Source organism: Lycorma delicatula, chromosome 10 (genome assembly GCF_047948215.1).
Source record: "Lycorma delicatula isolate Av1 chromosome 10, ASM4794821v1, whole genome shotgun sequence".
NCBI classification, from domain to species: Eukaryota; Metazoa; Arthropoda; class Insecta; order Hemiptera; family Fulgoridae; genus Lycorma; species Lycorma delicatula.
This window is the reverse complement of record NC_134464.1, coordinates 83285932-83308656: the sequence shown is the minus strand read 5'-3', so window position 1 is coordinate 83308656 and position 22725 is coordinate 83285932. Positions and strand designations below refer to the sequence as shown.

At 28.8% G+C, this 22725-nt stretch overlaps 1 protein-coding gene across 9 annotated transcripts in view; it reads right to left on the bottom strand.

Annotated features, from left to right (window-relative positions):
* Srrm1 (Serine-arginine repetitive matrix 1) overlaps nucleotides 1–22725 on the bottom strand; it is a 66308-nt gene that overhangs the window by 2541 nt on the left and 41042 nt on the right. For 5 of the 9 annotated variants that reach the window (XM_075376233.1, XM_075376235.1, XM_075376230.1 and 2 more), the window contains 12 exons: nucleotides 22408–22530; nucleotides 21395–21556; nucleotides 20779–20966; nucleotides 19781–19902; nucleotides 18132–18274; nucleotides 16416–16664; nucleotides 15681–15753; nucleotides 13738–13917; nucleotides 11589–11710; nucleotides 7806–7872; nucleotides 6346–6654; nucleotides 4580–4687 (listed from right to left, as the gene is read on the bottom strand). In XM_075376233.1, coding sequence (XP_075232348.1) covers nucleotides 4580–4687; nucleotides 6346–6654; nucleotides 7806–7872; nucleotides 11589–11710; nucleotides 13738–13917; nucleotides 15681–15753; nucleotides 16416–16664; nucleotides 18132–18274; nucleotides 19781–19902; nucleotides 20779–20966; nucleotides 21395–21556; nucleotides 22408–22530 — 1846 coding nt within the window. Of the gene's footprint in view, nucleotides 1–2463; nucleotides 2595–4579; nucleotides 4688–6345; nucleotides 6655–7805; nucleotides 7873–11588; nucleotides 11711–13737; nucleotides 13918–15680; nucleotides 15754–16415; nucleotides 16665–18131; nucleotides 18275–19780; nucleotides 19903–20778; nucleotides 20967–21394; nucleotides 21557–22407; nucleotides 22531–22725 lie in introns of all 9 variants that reach the window. The other 4 variants (XR_012757841.1, XM_075376231.1, XM_075376234.1 and 1 more) reach the window with 4 other exon arrangements.

The following is a 22725-nucleotide window of genomic DNA, read 5'->3' as shown; positions in this document are numbered from 1 at the left end:
ATACTATAAAAGAATATCACACACTACTAGTAAGTTTTAATATTATAAAATATTTTATCCTCAATTTAAATTAAGGATGACAGAAAAATTCAAATTACATACCAAAAAGTACACACAAAAGAAAAATGATTCCTCCTGTTTATTAATAAAAAATTAATATTAACTGAACTTTTTGATTTTTTAAAAATAGATCATTTTTTTGCAGAAATTATATTACTAGTAACACTGTTAAATTAAAGATATATTTATTTAGATTTATTAAAAGAGTTTCTCATCCTGATGGAAAATCTGTCTCTAAAGATATCAAAAATTAATGAGTCCTAAGCAATGCAATAGAGATTTTAGAAAATCCAAAAGTTATCAAATAAAGACACATGCAAATTATCAAAATGTAACTGAAGTTTAGCTAAAGTATGTTACAAATTAAAAAATTGTTTATGATGCGATTATAAGCAATTTTTTGTTTTCAATTGTAAGAAAAATCTATTTAATATAACTGAAATAGCTTTTAAATTCTTATAAATTTAACAACCCATTCAAATTTCCATAAACTAACATTACATACAATAGGCAATTAGAACAGTGTACAAGTTCTGTTCAGAAAATAACCAAACATTTTTAATTGCGCGCCAATGGAGATATTTAAAGATGTACGGTTGCAGCATTGTAGTACACATAACGTCCTCCTCCAGCACTGTTGCTGGATTGCTTATATCTCATTTAATTTTTGTAATATTGATATATTTGAGTGCAATTTGTTTAAGTGAAACACACGAAACACATTACTAGTGAAACAGTGAACCGTGCATACTAACAAAGCATTTTATAATGGTTACATAAAAAAATCTGCTAACAGAGACCAAGGTACTTACGTATTAACGCCACCGCAGCTACAGCTTTATTTAAAAACAAAGTAGTCAATCGGATTTCAGTGGAAAAAGGGCCAATATAGAGTTTAACATAAATAAATAAATATTTATTTTATAAATATAATTTAACCAAACTTAACATACACTCGCTAACCTTGACTAATTAACAAAGTAATTTTTTGAGTATCTATTTATTTAATAAATTCAGTAATTACAATTATTTATTATTTAAATAATCAAATTACAATAATTACTGAATTTATTAAATAAATACTCAAAAAATTACGGTGTTAATCAGTCAAGGTTAGCGAGTGAAGCGAGCGTAGGTTAAGTTTGGTTAAATTATATTTATAAAGTAAATAAATATAAATAACCATTTACATCCTGTTTTGAATCGGTTTCGGCCCATTTTCCACCGAAATCTGATTGACTACTTTGTTTTGAAATAAAGCTGTAGCTGCGGTGGAGTTAATATGTAAGTACCAATTTTGGCAAGATAATTCATGGTTTCTTCACGACAATGCACCTGCACACTTGGCTTTGTCAATTCATCAATTTTGTGCTAAAAATCAGATGAATTTCCTCTCCCTCAGCCTCCCTATTCACCAGACCTGGTTCCTTGCGATTTTTTCTTATTTCCGAATTTAAAATCGGTAATGAAAGGATACCATTTTGAGACTATTAATGAGATTAAAGCAAATTCATCGTGATGAATTTAATGGCCTTTAAGGTCCACTTTAAATGACGCTAATTAGGATTGCTTAGTGAAGTGGAAACACCTCTGGGAAAAGTGTGTGAATAGAGTAGGGGAGTACTTTGAACCAATAAACTGTAAAATTATTAATAAAGATTAAAAATATAAACTTTAGATTATTTCTGACAGACTTCTGTCTTCAAATGAAGACGTATAAAACGGCTGGTATCTCTTGAATGATATTTATAAATGAGACTAAAATTACGTTAAGTTTATTTCATATTTGAAAAAAGTGTTTTGTTCTCATTTTTACCAATAGAATAAAAATACAAACACATGTTTGTAATAAACAGTTACCGAAATGAATTACTTATATTATGACAAATGTAAAGTAGTGCCTTCTCAGTGCTGCCTGAACTTTCTATCCTATTATTTCTTAATTTTGATCAGATTTCAACTAAGTCCAAGTAAAAGGAAGGTTGTAAGGTCTCCCATGATAAAAAAAAACATTAAAGAGCTGTTTTGGCATTTCCATAGTAGGATCAAAATACCATGCAGTGTTAGCATTCTCTGTTAAAAATAATGGCTATGCTGATAATAGCTGTAACAGGATTGATTATGTCTCAAAAAGACATAATGGCAGCATATATTTCAGAATCCTTTTATACTGCCACCCTTCTGCGCAACCAATAAAAGTAATGTAGGAGGAATTTGGTTACTATTCAGATAAAATTAAAAATAATATTAGAGCAATGTCAACCGATTAGTATGAAGCTATATAAATATTTTTAACAAGGGTACGTTTTTAAGTTTTATTTTCCTCTGTATTTATTCATGTAATGTATGCTTATACAATTTTTTTTTTTGGAACTTTACAGCTATTAATAAAGAAAAAAGTACCTGATTTTTAGTTAATTTATCAAGTAGGTCATCTTAAGAGACCATGCAGCAGTTGCAAATTCCAACATAAAAAAATTTCTCTTTGGAGAAGATATTCTCGCATATTATGTCAGCATAGTTTCAGCCTTTTACTGCAAGGAGTTCAGAAGTAATAATAGTTAAAAAAAAAAAAAAATTAAAATAAATTGCTATTTTCATTTCTTAAAAGACACTAAGTGAAATAATTTAAATACAGTCATCCTTAAAAGATAAGATGTAAAAACCTGAAACATATCTTGGTACACTGTAAGTGTTTTCTTTGGTTATATAAAAAACAAACCAGTGACAAAAACGAAGTTTCAACTTCACTTACGAGTACAAACATGTTTGGACACCTCATTTATAGCACGCAAAAAACTACAATGTATTAAATAATTCAGTTGTTTCTTCTTGTTTATTTATAATTACATAATATGGTAAATATTGTAAATAATTCCTCCATGTTACATCAAAATTAAATATAGATAAACTTAAAATAATAAATTTTTTTGTACTGTTTCAACAAAATAACATCCACATTGTATATCAGATGACTAGTTCTGTGCACTTTCTCTACTAAAAATAAATAAACTTTGTTAGGCTTTTTTCTGATTTTAATTAATCCCTTATTAATATAAAAGAGAATATAGAATTTCAGGTATTTTACTTAACTTGGCAGAAGTAACAATTTTTTTTTTGTTTGATATAGATTTTAAGCAATAATTGTTTATCATTAACTTACAGAATTTTAACTATTTCACTAGATTTTTTAGCAGTAGAAATAACAAGACATTTTAAATGACAGGAAAAGAATTTTCAGAATTTTTTGCATAGTGTATATATAATGCAATAAAAAAAACACAAAAAAATTATTGCACAATATATATTAAGCAAATATATATATACTATCTGATATATTTCCAAGAATATGATTCTAAGATTGTTGTTCTCCGCAGTAACTAGTAAGAATTTTATCACATCAACCATTTATCCCCAATGAAAATATTTGAACTGCCAATTCTTAAGTTGATAATTATAATGTGTGAAGTCCCAAATGAACCATTTCATAAGAAAAATAGCCCATCTTCTAACTCCGTATTAATTTAGCACAGATATACATGAAGAGATTCAAAATCAAATCTTCTACTGCAATAAAAATAATCTGTGCAATTTTGTAAAGTATGGAATTGCACAATCAATAGCTAAGTAAATATAGAGACTGACATAGTAAATTTTACAGGGAACACTCACTCAAATAACCCAAATTAAAATTTCATTCTAAGATGATAATAAAAAATCACTCATAAAACAAGCAGCACAAGAACTTACAATGCTATCGCAGTAAAACTATTAAAATTGCTTATTTAATATCACCTCTGGAATATTTAATATAATTAATACTGAACAAGTTATTCTTTGGTGTACTTTCACTAGTGTAAATCACAGTTATCAAGGGTTATTATTTTATTAAAAAATTTAACATTTAATACTTTGAACTTTGTTTTTCCTGTTTAACCTCCGGTAACTACCGTTCAGATAATACTTCAGAGGATGAATGAAGATGATCTGTACGAGTGTAGACGAAGTGTAGTCTTGTACATCCTCTCAGTTCGACCATTCCTGAGATGTGTGGTTAATTGAAACCCAACCACCAAAGAACACCGGTATCTACGATCTAGTATTCAAATCCGTGTAAAAATAACTGGCTTTACTAGGACTTGAACGCTGGAATTCTCAACTTCCAAATCAGCTGATTTGGGAAGACGCGTTTTCACCACTAGACCAACCCGGTGGTTTTTAACTTTTAATACTAACTGTATGGAAAACAAACTACAAATTCTTCAATTTCTGATTGATACTTAATAATTTTTGTGCAAATATTTACTAAATTGAAGAACATATCTTTTCACCAGTTATTTTTATTATAGTTTTAATTGAAATGGAATTCCAATTTGTTGATGAAAGTAGAAAATTCTTTTTTATTTAGTCTTAAAATTAAAACTATTATAGTTTTGCCAATTATTAGAAAACTCCCAAAAATATTACAGTAAAACAAAATTAAGTATATAAATGAACTTCATATGAAAAAAAAACTTACATCACTCTCCTCAGCTTTCCTTTTCTTATGTTTCCTGTGTTTCTTATGTTTCTTGTGCTTTTTGTGCTTCTTTTCTTTTTTCTTTTTCTTCTCTTCCACTTCGCTTTCCTGTTAAAAAATTAATAAAGTATAAAATTTCTTTTAACAATATAAATTAGAAAAAAATTCCTTAATATGAAAAATAACTTGTAAAATCAACTATAACTGCAAATAAATTATAATGCCTCATAATATCTCAAGTATGTAACTTGAGACTTTATCAATACTTTTCAGTGTTAATTTTGTGATGAAGGTTAAAACTGAAATCTACTATTTTCTCTCTTCAGTACAAAAGATATTTTTAATTTTATAAAAGAATCTACTTACAGCATTTACACTGGCTGAAACAATTGTTACATAAGGGTGATGGTGAAAAGATCCAAGCCTGGATAACAAAACATCTTTCTGGTATTTTTGATTTATTTTTCAATATATTAAGGTCTATAAAATTAGCCCAGCATTCTACAAGAGTGCTTATGCCAGTTCAGTACATCGATTTACCCAAATCCTTAAAATAACCATCTATGGCGGTAATAACTTCATTTCTGGTGAAAAATCTCTTCCCTCAAAGTCATTTTTTTAGGTTAAGAAATAAGTCATTGGGAGCCATATCAGATGAATATGGAGGGCGTTGTAGCAATTCGAACTGAATTTGTTGTTTTTGCCAACACAATGACTAAAATATGAGCTGAGCTGGAGCATTGTCTTGATAGAAAAACAATTTATTGGCTAAATGCGGTCTCAGTTTTCCTTATTTCATCACTGTGATGCCCAATAGGATCACACAATATTGACAATTTTTTGTTTCACCCTTTTTAAGATGATCAATGAAGATGTACAAAAATTAGTACTGAATCACTGATGAATTTCCAGATTTTTCTGTTTTCCAAAAAAACAACCTAATTATATCCTCCACTTTGACAAACTGTAAATATTATATTAAGTGATGTAGCGACTTGAAACTCTTATAGTAAACTAATGAAGAATGGAATCGAGAAATTAAGCATACTAACACCATCTCTGTGAGAGGGACCCCCCCAGAACTTTTCACCCCACCCTCCTATAATATTTTTATTTTAATAATTTGTTTCAAATAAAAACTGAATATTTTTGTGGTTTCATTTACTTTAACTTTTTACAGTTTGATAAAACTGCACACACATATATATATATATATATATATATATATATATATTATTAATAAGAATACCTTTGACATTTTCTGAGGGAGGTAAATGAATAAGAGATGTTTTTCTCTCATCCATTGTTATTCTATGACAAACATAAAAACTAGCATTTTTTTAAACTTCTTTCTTTAAAGAATTTATAGTTACTTTTAAATAAACTTTGGATTTATCTTAATTTCCAACTGAATTTATATACTTACTTCTAAAATCTTTCTAATAGGATTGACCATATACATAAAATCTGGATAACTAGTTAGTTATACACTTGGCAATGAAATCTTTTGAAGGGCATACATGACAACAATACACTTCAGAACATGTTTCACAGATTTACTGTATTCTCATTTTAAAATATTCCTAAAACATTATGTGATTTCATTATACACATATATATATATATCTAAACATGTCAACATAAATTGTACTATGAAGGGCTGCTAACAGAAACAATAGTGGCACTAATTACTTTTCAATAACACATCAATTATTAAACAAGAAGAGAATCGGCAAGAATGGAATAGTAATTTAAACTAAACTTACATCTGAATCTGAGCTTGAAGCAGCTTTCTGTTTCTTTTTCTTCTTCTTTTGTTTCTTAACGGTCTCTTCTTCTTCAGATGACGATTCTTCTTTCCTTTTCTTTTTCTTTCGTTTATCATCTTCAGAAGAAGAATCACGACGGTGTTTCTTTTTCTTCTTTACAACTTTCACTTCTTCATTTGCCGATGAACTTGAATCTCTTTGTTTTCTATGCTTCTTTTTGATTGGAACTTCTTCCTCTTCCTCCTCCTCCTCCTCTTCTTCTTCCTCAGATTCTTCAGATGACGGGGAACCTCTTCTTCCTTGATTCTGAAATACAATCATAAGCTACCATTATATAACTAAATAGCCACATAATTAAATAATATATTATGAATTTTTTTATAAATACTATGAAAAATTAAAAGTGTCATGGTGACCTTATTTTAGTTCTTTTTGATGCTGGAAAAAAGGGGGAACTATCTATTCAGGTGCAGAATACAGATGTAATAAACGCTATTACACTATTTACTTAAATATTTCATTAACATTTTCATATATACAAGATAAAATTGTGAACGATTAGTTTTTCAGTATTAAAATTATTAAGGAAAAACAGATTAAGATATTGTTAAAGGGAATATGTTTTTTGAAAGCATTCCTTATATATTATAATCTCCCTTCTGCTGCAATACATATCAGTATCATTTATTTGATCTTATATATAATTAAGTTTTTTATGATCACATTTTTGGGTATATTACCTTAAATTGAATGTATATAGAGTTTCTATAATGTGTAAATAATAATTAAATTTTATCAGAACATAAAGGATCAATTTACGATCACTTACCAGTAATAGGATTACTTTTACTGAAAAAAATTTTATTACAAAATTATAATTACCATATTATAAAATTAATTATAACGATAGTTGTAAATTTTTCCACCAACATTTTTATTGAACAATATGATCAATGATATGAGTGTTGAATGGTGTAAAATATCACACATACAGAATAAATGAATTTTTAGCTTAAGGTAACAGGAATTGGATTCTTACTTACTTCTAAGAAAGTTTGAATTCTGGACAAAATAATTTTATTTGTTAATTCAAAATTTTTTCTCTAATTTATTAAATTAAATTTTCATGAAGTAAATTAGCTGTACCTAAGTAAAAAAACCACAAACAGCTATTTTTAATGGAATTAATTACTTATTAAATAACTAGCAAAATCCACAAATTCATAAAAAATGAAAAAGATTATATCAGTGTTATAAATAATATGACAAAACAAATTTTTTATACAGACTTAAAAGCCTTCATTGTGTATGCTAGTTTCCTTAATTTTTTTTTTGTGCAAAATTTTAACTTAACTACAAAAATTCAGGCTTTGTTAATGATGCCAAGAGAATAAAAAAATCATAGAAGCTTTTATTTATATAGAATTTTCACAAAGTTAATAAATTTAAGTACGTACCTCCCTTCTAGAAGGTGGTGGTGATTCAGACTTTTTCTTTGATGGAGCCTGTTTCTTCTCTTTCAACCTGAAAAAAAAATTCATCAAGATAAAATTCCCCAACGTAGAAAGTAACTCAAATTTATTATCATGCACTCACTATATAATGTAATCTAGTTATTCTTAATAAATTTAATTAAGAAATGATTAAAGCATAACAGACTGTAGGATTTACAGAGGGATAGTGTCACATCATCTATTGGCAGGTTGTATGGGTGCATACTAAGAAAGATAAGAGGGTGAGAGAGAGGGAGTGATTGGAGAGGAGCGGGCTGATTTTACAGCAGGAAGGTCATTCATGGAAAATATTTTCATTCTGAGATACTTTTAATTAAAAGAATAGTTAGAAGTTTGGAGACCCAAATGGTTTTTGTAGACCTACAAAAAGCATATGACATGGTGCCGGTGAAAAAATTGTAACTCATACATACATATAACTTTTATAAGAATCAAGTAAGCACTGTAAGGTGGGAAAACATCTGTCCCAAGTGTTATGAAGTTAAGGGTTTATGTCAAGGATGCTGCCTTTCTCCCATTCTGTTTAAGCTTTATTTGGATAAGGTAAGTTGTACAAGAGTGTTATTGATAGCACTTTATTGTATGGGTCAGAAGCTTGGGAAATTAGAAAAAGAGATGAGGGAAGGCTGTTGGCTGTGGAGTTGGATATGCTGCACAGGAGTTGTGGAGTTTCTAGAATGCAGTGCTTGAGAAAGGAGGTGATCAGAAGAACAACTGGGGCAACCAGTACAGTGATTGATATTTTGGAGGGAAGACTACAATGTACGGGGTTATTTGGAGAATGGAGGAGTATAGATGGCCTACGAGGATGTTGGAATGGACTCCAGGAAAGGGGAGGAAACATGGACGACCTCCAAAGCAGCAGATGTCTGGAGTGAAGAGGCGATGGAGAAGTAAAGTTGGTGGGATAGAAAACTATGGCAGTCAGGATGTAAGTCTTTATAGTTGTAAATATTTGCCTAGAAAAAGAAATGATTAATAAACAGTGTTGTTTCTATTCCGTTTTAAACAATATAAATTAATAATAATAAAAAAGGGTAATTTATTAATAATCCTAATAAAAGTCATCTGATTACAGTAAATGATGTACTGCAGCGTGTTTTAGTGAAATTACAGAATAAAAATTATTACATGTTTGTTATTACATGCTTTGAATAAAACAATAGTACTAAGTATTTATTTCATGTAAATTAATGCTTTTAAAAAATTAGTTGCTAATTAAACATTGTAAAAATAAAACACTGTTCTCTAAGTTTACTTCAATAAAAAACTGTAGTACTATCATCGACTGATACAAGAGAGAATAAATTTTCTGTACAGTACTAAAATGGAATAACAAGCAATGTACACTACAAAAATATTAATCAAAGAAAGTAGAGAATATAAGAATATTAGTCAAAACAGGTATTATAAAATCTGACCTAAATTTAAAAATAAATTGGGTTATGTAAATTTGTGAATTCATTTGTATTTTATTTTATAATAAACAATTTTGTTATATGGATTTTTATACGTCGACGGAGGATTATTTGTTAAAACGTAAAAGTTAAATAAATAGCAGGATGATTCACTTGTTATTAAATTCTTTCTTAAAATAGAATTTTAAGAAACACATCATGTTGGAAAAATGTAATAACGTTTTCTATACAAAGAGTTACGTTTGTATGAATACACATACTCACATATATTTGGACAATTTAGAGAGAAATAGTGGTGGGGTTATACCTGTGACACCATCAGAAAACATCAGTTATATGCAGGATTTAGTCTTGGCCAATTATGTATAGAGTACATAAAAAAAAAAAAACTGAACACAAGTATGAGAATTTGAAATAAAAAGACTCCATAAGAAACACTCTTGAATCTACTAGAAGATTTCTTACTCGTCTATTAACTTTTTAAAGAAAATAACTTTAAAAATATTATTATTAAAATTGTAACATGTCAAAATGGCAAAACTGTGTAAAATTATAATTAAAACTAATCTTGGATTGGCCAATTCTTTAGTATCATATGTATTAGTAAGATATTTTGTTAATTTTTGATGTGTACAAGCAGTTATGCAATAGCGGTTCTACAAATGAACCTAAGTATACAAGTTACAGGACTTTTGAGTCAAATGTGTTTATTATCATTTTCTTAAGTAATATGTATCATTCATCACTGTTAATAATATTTTTTTCATTTTTTGTAAAATTTGTGAGAACATATGCAGCATAGTCCTACTACATTATTTCTCAAATCCTAACTATTATAAGTACATTTTTTTTTAAATATTAATTTTTAAAAATTATAAATTAAAATTTTTTGTGTTATTAAATTTGATGTTTTTTAAAAGGTTTACAATTTGGTAAAAGATAACAGAACTGAAGCTCACAACATTCTCTGTGTCGAGCGAGTTGTCAATATTCAAGTACTCTTTGTTGTTTCCAAACTGTTCAATAAGTTCTTGCAATTCACTCTACTCCACAGAATTTTCATTTGATTCAGTAAGATTTTCAATGTCAGAATTGAAGTTTGTGGAGGTTTAACACCAGCTCTTAAAAAACAATTTCTCACTGTTGTAGTAATAATGTGCTTTAATAGCATACAAATCCATAACAGCATCCAGCACACTAATGCCTTTAGAAGTTTATCGATAATTTCACTAAATTGATTGACACTAAATACCATAACAGCTTTTTTCTGAACTGAATTTTAATACTCTGAATGATCCCCTGATTAAGTGGTTGACATACTGCTGTAGTATTTGGGGGAAGAAATATCAATTTTACATTCTAAGTTAATGTTAAGGTGGGATGGATTTTTGCATTGTCCAAGAAAATATTATTTTCAAATTTTGCCTTCTCATTCTACAATCAAAATTTAACCAGTCTGTCAATACATCCCTAATCATCCAAGATATTTAATTGAATAACATTCAATTTCTACTGAATTTATCTTTACACCATTAAAACATCATGACTTTACAAATTATTTATGTTTTTTCAAATTTACATCACACATTCACAGCCAACGTAAGTTTAAGTCTTTCTTTTGATTTCTTCCCTCTGTACATTTTTCCTCTTTCAACATAGGTTTTTTTTTTACTGGGTAAAGCCCGGAAAAAAAGACTCATCACAATTAGAAATTTTTCTTTCATTATATCTCACGTATATTTTATTTAACTTTTCCTTCCACTCAGGCATCAAATTCTCATCTCAGTCCCAGACATTTCACCACAAATATTTTAAAATAAAACGTTATGTATAATTTGGAATTTATCTAATCAACCCCCTGATGCTTTAAACTCATCGTACGAGTTCTTAAGTAATTTCTACGGTTTTCTCAGGTAATAAAATTCCAGAGATCAGAATTCAATGTACAGTATACACTTACAAATAAATGATAACAAATCACGCTGAATGAATGAATTGATTGAAATCGTAACATTATGGATGTTGATGCGATTCACAATAGATAAACAAATTAGTCAAACTTATTATAAAATGAATCATGAAAAATTGCAATTTTTATTCTTGCTGTCCATTTTTCAGAACTGATTGAACAGTTTTATCAGTAAATTCACTGTCTGCATCTATTATTTAAAAGGTTCATTATTTAGAAGTGTTTTATCCATTAATACCACTGTTAATCTGCCAGGGAATCTAAAAGTGTCCAGTATTAATTAAGAAGAGTATTAATGGGAAGTTTTAACTGTATCTAGAAAAACAAAATACAACAAACCTATCTCTTTCTCTTTCTAATTTCTGTACATTCTTTCTTTTATCTTCAACCTCTAGTACTTCTTCTTCTATCTCCTTTTTCTTCTTAAATGGAGATGGAGTCCTTGATAAACTACGTGATATCTAAAAAAAAGAGCATTTAATTATAAACAAAGTTATAATAAATAACTACAATAATAATAATTTATAATTAAATCTTATTATTAATAGAAAGTGCTAAAAAATTATCTAAGCTGCCAAAAGAAACTGTTTAGACAATTCTGAGCTTTGACTGTTTAAATTCTTTTTAAATGTTTATAATTTCTAATGTAACCATATTTTTTTTTATAAATATTTTCCTTTGTCCTAAGGAAAGGGAATATAATTAAAACATACCAGAAGTGATCAGAAAATAATGGAATAAAATTACAAAGGATGAATGAAGTAAGGTACAACAGATCAAAAACAGACTAACAAGTAAGGAAAGCTTTTATACAGAAATGAAGTTTACTAATAATCAAATTAAATCTAAGAACTGCAGACATTATCTTAAAGAAATTTGTGAGGATTTACGGTAGTAAAATATGGGCAATAAGAAAAGAAAAAAGAAATGACCATTAAGAGCTTTGATAGATGATGTTGCAGGGAATGCTGAAAATTAGGTGGGTTGATGAAGTACGAAATGGCAAGATCTGATAAAGAAAAACATATTGAGAAAGAGGTTTAAGAGAGGACGTAAAGAGACTATTAGGTTGGTAGGCTATATTAAAATATCCAAGTTTAGTAAATCAGTAAGTAGAGAGGTATGTGAGAGGCTTTTGACTACAAAGGTAAACAGAGATTGGAATTTATTAAACAGATAACTGAAGATATTGGATGTAATAATTACGCTAAGTTTAAAAAATTAATAAAAACAGAAGGAATGGAAAATAGTATCAAATGACTATCTCAAAGATAAAATTTAGCTTTCCCCCTCCAGTATCTACTGATGATAGTTGTTAATTAAATCAATATGTAAATCTAGTTTTAGTTTTATTTGTAAACAGTTTCGATTTCTAATTTTAATTGAATAACCACTAAATATAGTTCTTTCTTTGTTGTTGTGAAAATATCTTAAAAGTTTTTGGTATGGGTACTCTTTATGTTAAAAATGCAAATAGATCCAAAATGCATTAAAAATAATTAATTATTGTTTAACATGATTGTTGCCATCACATATATTGGAAGTATGATTATGACACACCATGCTGTCACTGCATACATAGGGTATGGCATTTGAAGAAATAATTTCACTGATTAGGGCTAGCATGCTTTTGGGGGGGGGGGAATGCTTTCATGTTATCAATCCCAAAGTCAAAATAATAAGAGGGTTCTTCTTGGATATTAAAATATTAGTAAAATAGAATTAAAACTATGATAATAATAAGAATAAAATTAAGATAGGTTAATACATGAAACTTTAACAAAATAATATCAAAATTTTGACGGGTTAAACCTTATCAAGTATATTAATTCTTCCTAGGAGTAACAATACCTAGTCTAATACATTCTTGTCATCACCTATGACACATACCGTTATGTCCCTCAACAATTTAAATTTGCAATGCAAGGCTGTACAACATACCACAAAAATTTGGTGCACAGTCAAGTGGCACTTTCATCGAACAACAGTGAGTTAGCATGCTGGTGTGATATTGTTTATACCACTCAATCCAATATGAGCAGTATGATTAACAACAGTTCTCTCCAAAAGCTATGAGCTCTTGCAGAATGGTTATTTAGTACTACCCAAACAGAATTTTCACATTTACAGCCCATTTGCTAGAAAAGTAAAGTGATCACCCATACGAAAAATTTCTCAAATTTAAAAGATAAATTTCTTTCTTTATGATATATACAATCAAAAACTTCATACACATATGTATGAATATACTTTCAATTAGTCTTATCATTTCTCAGCAAAAATTTACAGCAAAATTTTTGCTATATTTTAGGGTTAAATGTAAGGAAAAAAGGGTTAATAATATGAAAAAAAAAAACATGTTCGACTCATTCAAATCAAATTTGAATGTACTTCAAATGTACTGTTTCAGTTACAATTAAACTAAGATAAATTAAATAATTAAAAAAAAAAAGGAAAAAGATCACAACACCCTATCAATGCAGCTGACCTGGGCTGCTATGATAGGTTCTGTGGAAGGAACTTGCACCTTCAAATTGCTGGACTTGCTGTGTGATGAAATATCACGTCTTGATACTTCTTTGTCAATATCCTTTTCACGAATCTTTTCTTTATCCAATTTTTTCTTATCGTATAACTTATCCTCGACCTTTCTTGAAGTATCACGATGCTGTAAAATAAAAAGACAACATTGGTAAAAATTTTACCAAGGTTAAGGAGTTATTAATAAGGCTAAGAGGGAATATTAAGAGGAGTAAAGGGCAGGAAAGGGTTAATTGTAAAGCGCGGGGGGGGGGGGGCTGACTGAACAATCGATCCACAGAGAGAAACCCAATTAGTCTTAAACAGACCTCTAATCAGGGGACTATCATTTTGTAAGTGACCATAACTTGACAGGTTATGTTAATTATTTCTGGACTACTAGAATCTATATAGTACCTTAATCCTTAACAATAAAATTATGACATAAATGTATAATGTGTAATGATAATGTATTTTTTCTGTACAAGATCTGTTCAGAAAATAACCAAACATTTTTAATTATATGCCAACAGAGATATTTAGTGACATGCAATTGGCAGCATTGTTTCACATAACCTCCTCTGTAACCACATGTTCTTGAATTGTTGATATCTTGTTTAGTTTTGTGTTATTGAGTACAATGTGTTTTATTAAGTGTCAGCAGCGATTTTTTTAATGTGGGATTTTCAGGAGCAACAATACAACATAAAATTTTGCATGAAACCGAGGAAAACTTTCACAGAAACGTTTCAACTTTTGATACAAGATGATACTCTGGATCGTATGCAATGTTATGAACAGATTTCACGATTTAAAAGTGGTTGTCAGTCAACTGAAGATGACCAGAAGGCTTTTGACTTTAACTGATAACACCCACGCTCATAAAATCAATGTTCTGATGTGTGCAAATTGGCGACTGACTATAAAAGAACTTGCAGAATAATTAAAAATTGAGGATGCATTGAGTTGTAGCAAACTTTGTTCTTTGGGCAAATGATCTCCTTGCCTCCAGAAAACACATCATCAGTCTTATTCCAATGTCAAAGGTGATGCTCTCTGGTTTTTTTTTCAATTTTTAATTCGGTGAAACAGTGAACCATGCGTACTATGAAGGTGTTTTAACGTTTACGTGAAAAAATCCACAAAGCAACCAGAGTTGTGGCGAGACAACTCATGGTTCCTTCCCCCATGACAATGTGCCCGCACACTCAGCTTTGTTAATTCATCAGTCTTGTGCCAAAAATCAGATGATTGTCCTCCCTCAGCCTCCCTACTCACCACCAGACCTGGTTCCTTGCAATTTTTTCTTGTATCTGAAATTAAAATCAGCGATGAAAGGATGCCAGTTGAGATGATGACATTAAAGCAAATTCATCAAATTCTTTACATATACATTAAAGGCCATTTCAAATGAAGCTATCCAGGGCCGCTTCACAAAGTGGAAACACTGCTGGGAAAAGTGTGCGAATAGGGGAGGAGAGTACTACTTTGAGGGGGGACAAGGATCAATAACCTGTAAAATTAAAGAAAGATAAAAATATAACGTTTAGTTATTTTCTGAACAGACCTTGTATTACGTATAAATTATCTACCTAAAATTTAATTAAAGTAAAATGACACAATGTATCAAATTTAAAATAAGCTGAATCATAAACATGCAAAAACATTTTAATATAAATATAGGTTTGTTACTCCAATGTACATTTAATTAATTAATACTTTCACAATCCATGATTTTTCAAGGATACTTTTTGAAATCAAATATAATTTTTAAATATGAATATTAGTTTAAATAATTAAACTATTTTACAAGATCAATCATGGCCAGTTTGCTATAAAAATCTGTATTCAACTCTAATTTCAAAAAATCTATTTCAATTATTACTTAAAATAAAAACCATCTATACATACACGAGATCTAGATCTTGATCCTCTGCTTCGTGATCTAGAACGTGATCGCTGATTCTTGGAATGCGGTGGAGATCTGAAGAAAAACAAACATTTAAAAATCAATAAAGATAATACAAAAAGAAATTAATAATTTAATAGAAACATTTATTAAAAGAAAAAAGAAGCTACATATATAGACAGAGCTTCTTCTTATATATAAATATATTATTTTGTAAATAATAGGAGTTGCATTTTTAATCGTTTCATAATAAATGTTGAAAAAAATCTATAAACTATTTATATTTTTAAATATTTATTTAAAAAAATAAATATACACATATGCAAAGGAATTACTTTAATGCATTGAAATTTTATTTTAGTAACTGAACTAGCAGCTGTAGGTTATTTATTCATTCTGCATCAATTAAAATAGAATTTTATATTCTTATTACATAAGGTTAAAGGCCTAAGATAAAAACCTTTGTTAAAATTATCAAATTCATTTTGCTTTAATCTTAAATAAATGATTCTCAAATTTTTTGTTAAAAAGATTCTAAGCAACAAAACATTTTAGTAAGAGATAGAAATCATGCAGAGATTAAAATAGTGAGGAAGGAAAAGAATTGCACCAAAGTGAAATTGTCAGAAGAGAGAAAGACTTGTGGTGAATAAAAGAATATAGGGGGGGGGGGGAGCGAAAAAAATCATAAGAAATGAAACTTGAGTGGTCTACAGTAATCTTTACAAAATACATACCGTCGTCGCTCTCGTTCCCTTTCCCTTTCTCGTTCGCGTTCTCTCTCGCGTCTGTTAATTTCTCTCCTCCTTCTTTCACGTTCAATTTCCCTTTCCCTTTCTTCTCTAGCCCTTTCACGTTCCCTCTCTCTCTCTCTTTCACGCTCGCGCTCACGTTCTCTCTCCCTTCTTTCTCTTTCACGTCTTTCCCTCTCTCGTTCTCTTTCCCTTTCGATAGATCGTCGGCTTGGTCTATATCTTTCACGTGATCTGGAAATAAATAATTTATATGAAAAAATATCACCCGCATAACATATACACAAACAGTAAACTTATCGAACTACATCAGAAGAATATAATTTTTATAAAAGGGCTATGTACACCTGATATTACTATCAAGTAATTATGAACCTGATCAATACATTCGCACTGCTACATCAAGAAAAAACAAACATGTTCTGTTCTCACCACAAACTAAAGAAAATTAGCTGTTATGCCTTAAAAAAAGTAATTAAAAAAATAATAAAACTTAAAAATTCTACATAAAAATTATTTTTATCTATATTGTAACAAATTTGAGGTACAGACTTATTTTTCTATTTTTCATTACCATTTACATCACTGATTGATTCACCTGTATATCGAATTTGATTATTTTTTTTACCTTGCCCTCTGTGAATATATGAAGATGAAATTCGTAGTGTAAATATGGAACAAGTTACTGCAGAAACTTTTTTGCATTTGATAAGAAAAGAAAAAAGCTGGCAATAAATTGTTATTTTCCTGGCTATGTTCAAGTTATGCTATTCATTTTTGATAAACTTATTTTAACTTTTTTTTTTAAATTGGGAGTTCTTAAATATTTATTTGAAACTACAAAATCTTTTTTTTTTTTCATTTTGTTTGGGTACTACCATACTAAAGGATTTAGGTAAAATTAATTTTTAAGAAAATAATCAGAACAGTTGAAAATGTTACATTTATTGTTAATTATTTGTTTTTGCCTTTTAATTTAATTTATGAACTAGAAAATCAGAAACCTGTATTTTTTCTGTAAATCATTCAGTAAATAAATCAAACAAAGTAATGCTGCAGTGAGCTACAATGACTTGTTTATACCAAGATGAAATAACAATCTAGTCGTTAAAAATAGGTAACAACCTATTTTTTTTTTTTTATGAATAGTTAATTTCTCTCCTTCTTTCACATTCCCTCTCTCTTTCTAGTCTTTCAATGCAACCCAACCACCAGGTTAGTCTATTGGTAAACTAGTTATTGAAAATCAGCTGGATTCAAAGTCGAGGGTTCTAAGGTTCAAGTCCAAGTAAAGGCAATGTTTCTTTTATATACATTTGAATATTAGATAGTGTACCAGATAGATAGTGAAGTATTTGTTTATGAACAAAACTTCCTTAATGTTAAGTATGTGACTTCCCATTCAAAGTATGTGACTTTACGTGACTAAATTCTAAACATTGCATAAAAGATTTGTAAGTGTGTGATGTTCAATAATGTGTTAGTAGTAAGCTAACATTTTTTCTTTCCGATACACTTTTTTATGAGCCCTTCAATGTCTTAAATCATCTTTTTCTTCTTATTAGTCAGACAAAAGCGAGGATCCAAATAAAGCTTATAAGATTAATATTTATAAATAACCTAAATATCTACAGCCAGAATTGTGTATATCATATTCTACTTTGCATTAATCCAGCTGAATTTATAGATAAGTTAATTTACCTGGAGCGTCTGCGTCTTGAGTCAGATCTGTGCCTGGAAAAATCTCTACCAGGAGATCTCCTTCGAGAGCGTGAGAGTGATCTGTCCCTTGATGCACCACGACCAGAAATCCTATGCCGTGATGTTGATCTGTACCTCTCCTGCTATTGGAAAAAAAGTTTTGTTAACTTTCAGAAAAATTAAATTTATTACATCTAATATATTTAATTTGAATACAATAAAACTGGACAAATAAAAATTAATTATTCTATTATTTAAATTACATGCTCCAATGTAATTACAGTAATTCGTTTTGTAATGCAGTTCAATATGCAAAAAAAAATATACAACACAATTGTAATCACATTGAGATAAGATCAACAAGTTTTCGAACTACATAGATACCTGAAAAATCAATACTATAGTAAATAAGAAATACAATTAATTAAATAAATGTAATTTTTACTTAGATATGCTACATGCCAATGATAATATTAAAAGTTAAACTTAAATATTTATTCTAAACGATTAGATACATTTTTCGTCACTAATCATTTAATTGGTTTAGTATACTTTTCCATTCCATTCTACGGTGTGCTAACCTCTAATTTTAACACATTTGTTGCATCCTAAATCTTCAATTACTCCTTTATATCTAAAATCCTTTGGCTGGCTATACCTACAGATTTTTGCCTTCCATTTTATAAATTTATTAACTACAGGGGTATAATGTCTTAACTACATTATTCTTATTTGCCACAGGTACCTTTCTCCAGCACTTACAATTCAGTGAACAATAGATCTTTCATTTTATAACGGATTTAACAAATTGAACCTCACAATAAAACTGTTGAATGTTATTGGTGGTGTAAGACCTGGTAAATGTGAAAAATGATCTTACTGCATTATCATTATTATCACTGACTGATGACTATCATGGAGGTACACTTCAATTATAGTTCCATGTTTTTACATTAAGTTTAATGACTGATAAGAAACAAATTTATCTAAAATAAAAATGTCAAGTATTTAATAGTCTACTGAAAAAATCATGACGATCTACAATAACAGAAGAATGATCTCTAAAGACAAAATGTTAGGATAAACAAAATTATAAATGTGTAAATAATTTAGGAGGAGCACATATTCAGTTTGTGGTAGTGGTGGCTTGATGATGTAACCTTTCCTTTCATTGCACCATTTCACCATTCCAGACTGACTACGATAGCAGTTGCCATTTTAAGCAGAAAATTATGAAAAATCATATTAGAATATGACTGATTGGGAAGATCAATAAGTTGGAGACAAGGAATTTGCTCCTATAAACACTACTTTAACATTTATATTGTTGAAAAACACATTAGAAGAGAAAAAGGAAGTGCTGCAGGACAAAAAAAAAACTTGTTTACTTAAACAACACTCTGATACTTTTTCGACAGCCGACAATAAATTCAGTTAATAATATTGTAATAGAAATGTATAATTTTTAGTTTTCAAAAAATGTGTTTTAAAGTCTGAAACTTCACGAATGGTAAGTGTTACTTTTGTATTTCTCATAATTAGAGAAGTTTCTGATCTCCTACAACAATAAACAAAATATACCTGTAAATAACACTGTTATAAAAAATCCAGTATTTACCATAGTTTATAATAACATTATTATTAAATACCTTCTTTGTATGATGTCCATGATCTGATTCACTACCAGAAGAATCATCTTTATTACTTCTGTATTGTCTTTTTTTCTGCACACTATTTTCCTTCTTCCTTATTTCAAAATCGTCTTTCTTATCTGAAAAATTAAATAACCTTATATTGAAGTCATAACTGCATTGGGATAATTGTCTAGACATTTTCTCAAGGAAAATATACAGCTCATAAAGAATAAAAATCCTTGCAGATTAAAAAGTTCACCCGTTACAAGAAGAGATTTTAAAGGTTTTAACAAAGTCAAAAAAGTAAATTTTTTAATGTTATCGATAATTTTCTACCTATTTTCAAAAATTTTTATTTCTGGTGAATGGAAAAGAGATTATGTAACTATATTCACTATAATAAAGGTTTGGGGACTTCTTGACAGAAATGCTTCTAGAAATAAAGATACAAATATGACAAACAAAAATGTAAGATCGTATTGGGGGAAAATAAATGTTTTCTATTAAAGAAAACTATGTCACAATTTTAAAAATCAACAGTGACAAATTTAAATCACTAACTTGAAAAAATAAACACTAATAATAATAATAATAATAATGAGAAATAATTCGTGATAATTTTAATTATTCAAAATTTGTAATTTACAACATCAAAATAATAGTTTCATTATCCACCAGATAATAGCAACAGGATAATTTTTATTCTGTTTACTCTACTAATTTAGTCTACTGCTGGGCAATGCTAATTTATTAACTATGCATGAATATAAAACAAGGACAAATGCCATACAGTAACAAAGCACTATTGATTTTGCAATACCAAGTGGTCAGTGGTAATAAAAGTGTATAATAAGTAGAAGCTTTCTAGCAATAATTAGATAAAATGCTAATGCATAGCATATTTAATGCATTTATAATGCATATTTCTTAAGCATAAAATTAAACTTGACTTTTTTTTTAAATTTCAAATGTTCAGAACAAAATAATGCCTAACGTTACTAAATAATAATTACCAAAATGTGCAGATGATGCGCTACTATTTGATTTTTTGGATGAGTGAGAATTGGAACGAGATCTTGATCTGTTAGTTTTATGATTTGTATTTCTTTCTCTAGATGAACTTGATGAGCTAGAAGATGATCCTGATCTGTTTCGTTTTTCCTTTTTATCATTATTAGTAGCAGTCTCCTTCTTTGGTGATCTGAATAAAAAAAATAAAAACATTTTCAATTCTCATCAGTATTACACAAGCAATATAATTGTTTACTTATGAACAATACATAGGTACAGCAAGTATAATTTCAGGTCCAGGCGTTACTGAAATAGTGTTTCTCAAAAACTTCCTAGCCCCATCTGAAACACTAATATTCACATTTGATAACTGATCTGGGATCATATACAAATAATTATGTCATTTACAATTCTAAGCAGTCAACAGTCATTAAATTATCAAGAAAAATGAAACTCTGAAAGGAGTCATTTATTTTTACTGTACTTATTTTTACCTTCTTTCTGTTATATATTGTAAAAGTTAGGAAAATCGGAAACTATAAAAACAACTAAAAACTTATTATTATTATTATTATTTGTCAACGACTAACAATCCTAAATTAAATAAAATGATAATACCTTGATTTTGAATGTGAATGAGATCTAGAACGTGAACGTGAATGGGATGATGATGACGAAGACGAGCCAGACCTATGTTTTTTGCTATCTGTTATGGTGGCAGATCCAGTGTCTACACCAGCCATACTCATCAATTTCGCCTGAAGTCCAGATATGGCCATTCTATAAATAAAAAACATATGGATATATATACTGTATGTTGTTTATAAGAAATCAATCACTTCTCTTTATTAGCAAGTAAAACACAATATAACTGGTTTACATAATGAAGTTGGTCACTAGTAAAACATGTTAGTATTTTGAATTTTTTAAGTTTTTGCTAACCATAACTATATAGCGACTTCTCATGATGTTTGAAAACAGTTTTCAAGTTTCTCAAACCTGAAAAAATTAAATTGGACCGATATTTTCTAAAATAATTAATGCATCGATTGCTACAAACGAGCGTGTGACTGGTAACAGTAATAAAATTGTGACTAACAAAACTGAAAGAAATATCATGGGAACAGTGCCTATTGATTACTGTAATGGTGAAAATTAGTGCAAGCCAACTGTTATTAAAAATGTATGCTTTCTTTTATAGGCAATGATGTTTGACTACATCTACACATTAAAACAATTTGTTAAACATAAAACAGTATGCACAGTTCAAGAATAAAATAGATGTATGACAAAATTATGTATAAAAAAATGTACTTTAAAATTTCCAGAAAACAACATATAAAAATAATCAGGATGAATATATATTTTAAATTTAAGTATGCACCTATTAAATATAAATTGTTTATTATATTTTAGTACATAATAAAATGTATTATTTGCCTACTTGTTTGAAATACACCAACTTTTATATTTGTACCTAAAAATACAACTGCATATTAATAAAATATTTATGTCAAGGACTTATTTCATACACTCAAACCTCTACAATAATGAATACAATGAATTGGGACAAATTTTGTCCGATGAAAATAGATATTTTTTACATAGGTACAAAGAAAACAGAAACTCACCCCTTATTATTATTGCTATTATTGTTATTCGTTGAAGATTCTTCTGGACTGCCCTCTTTGCCATTATCTATTTTTTCACTAGAATCTTTTCCTTTTCCCGATTCTTCCTGATCATTATCATTTCTAGAATAAAAAAAATCAACAGTTTAATGATGCTTAATATGCATTTTAAAAATGCTAATGGCTTATTTATACATGAGCAATTCAATTCATATTGGACTTAGAGACACTTGAAGTATAAGATAAATTTTAAAACAATACAATGCAAAAATATTAAAAGTTCTACATTCCTTATTTATTTACTAACCCACTAAATAC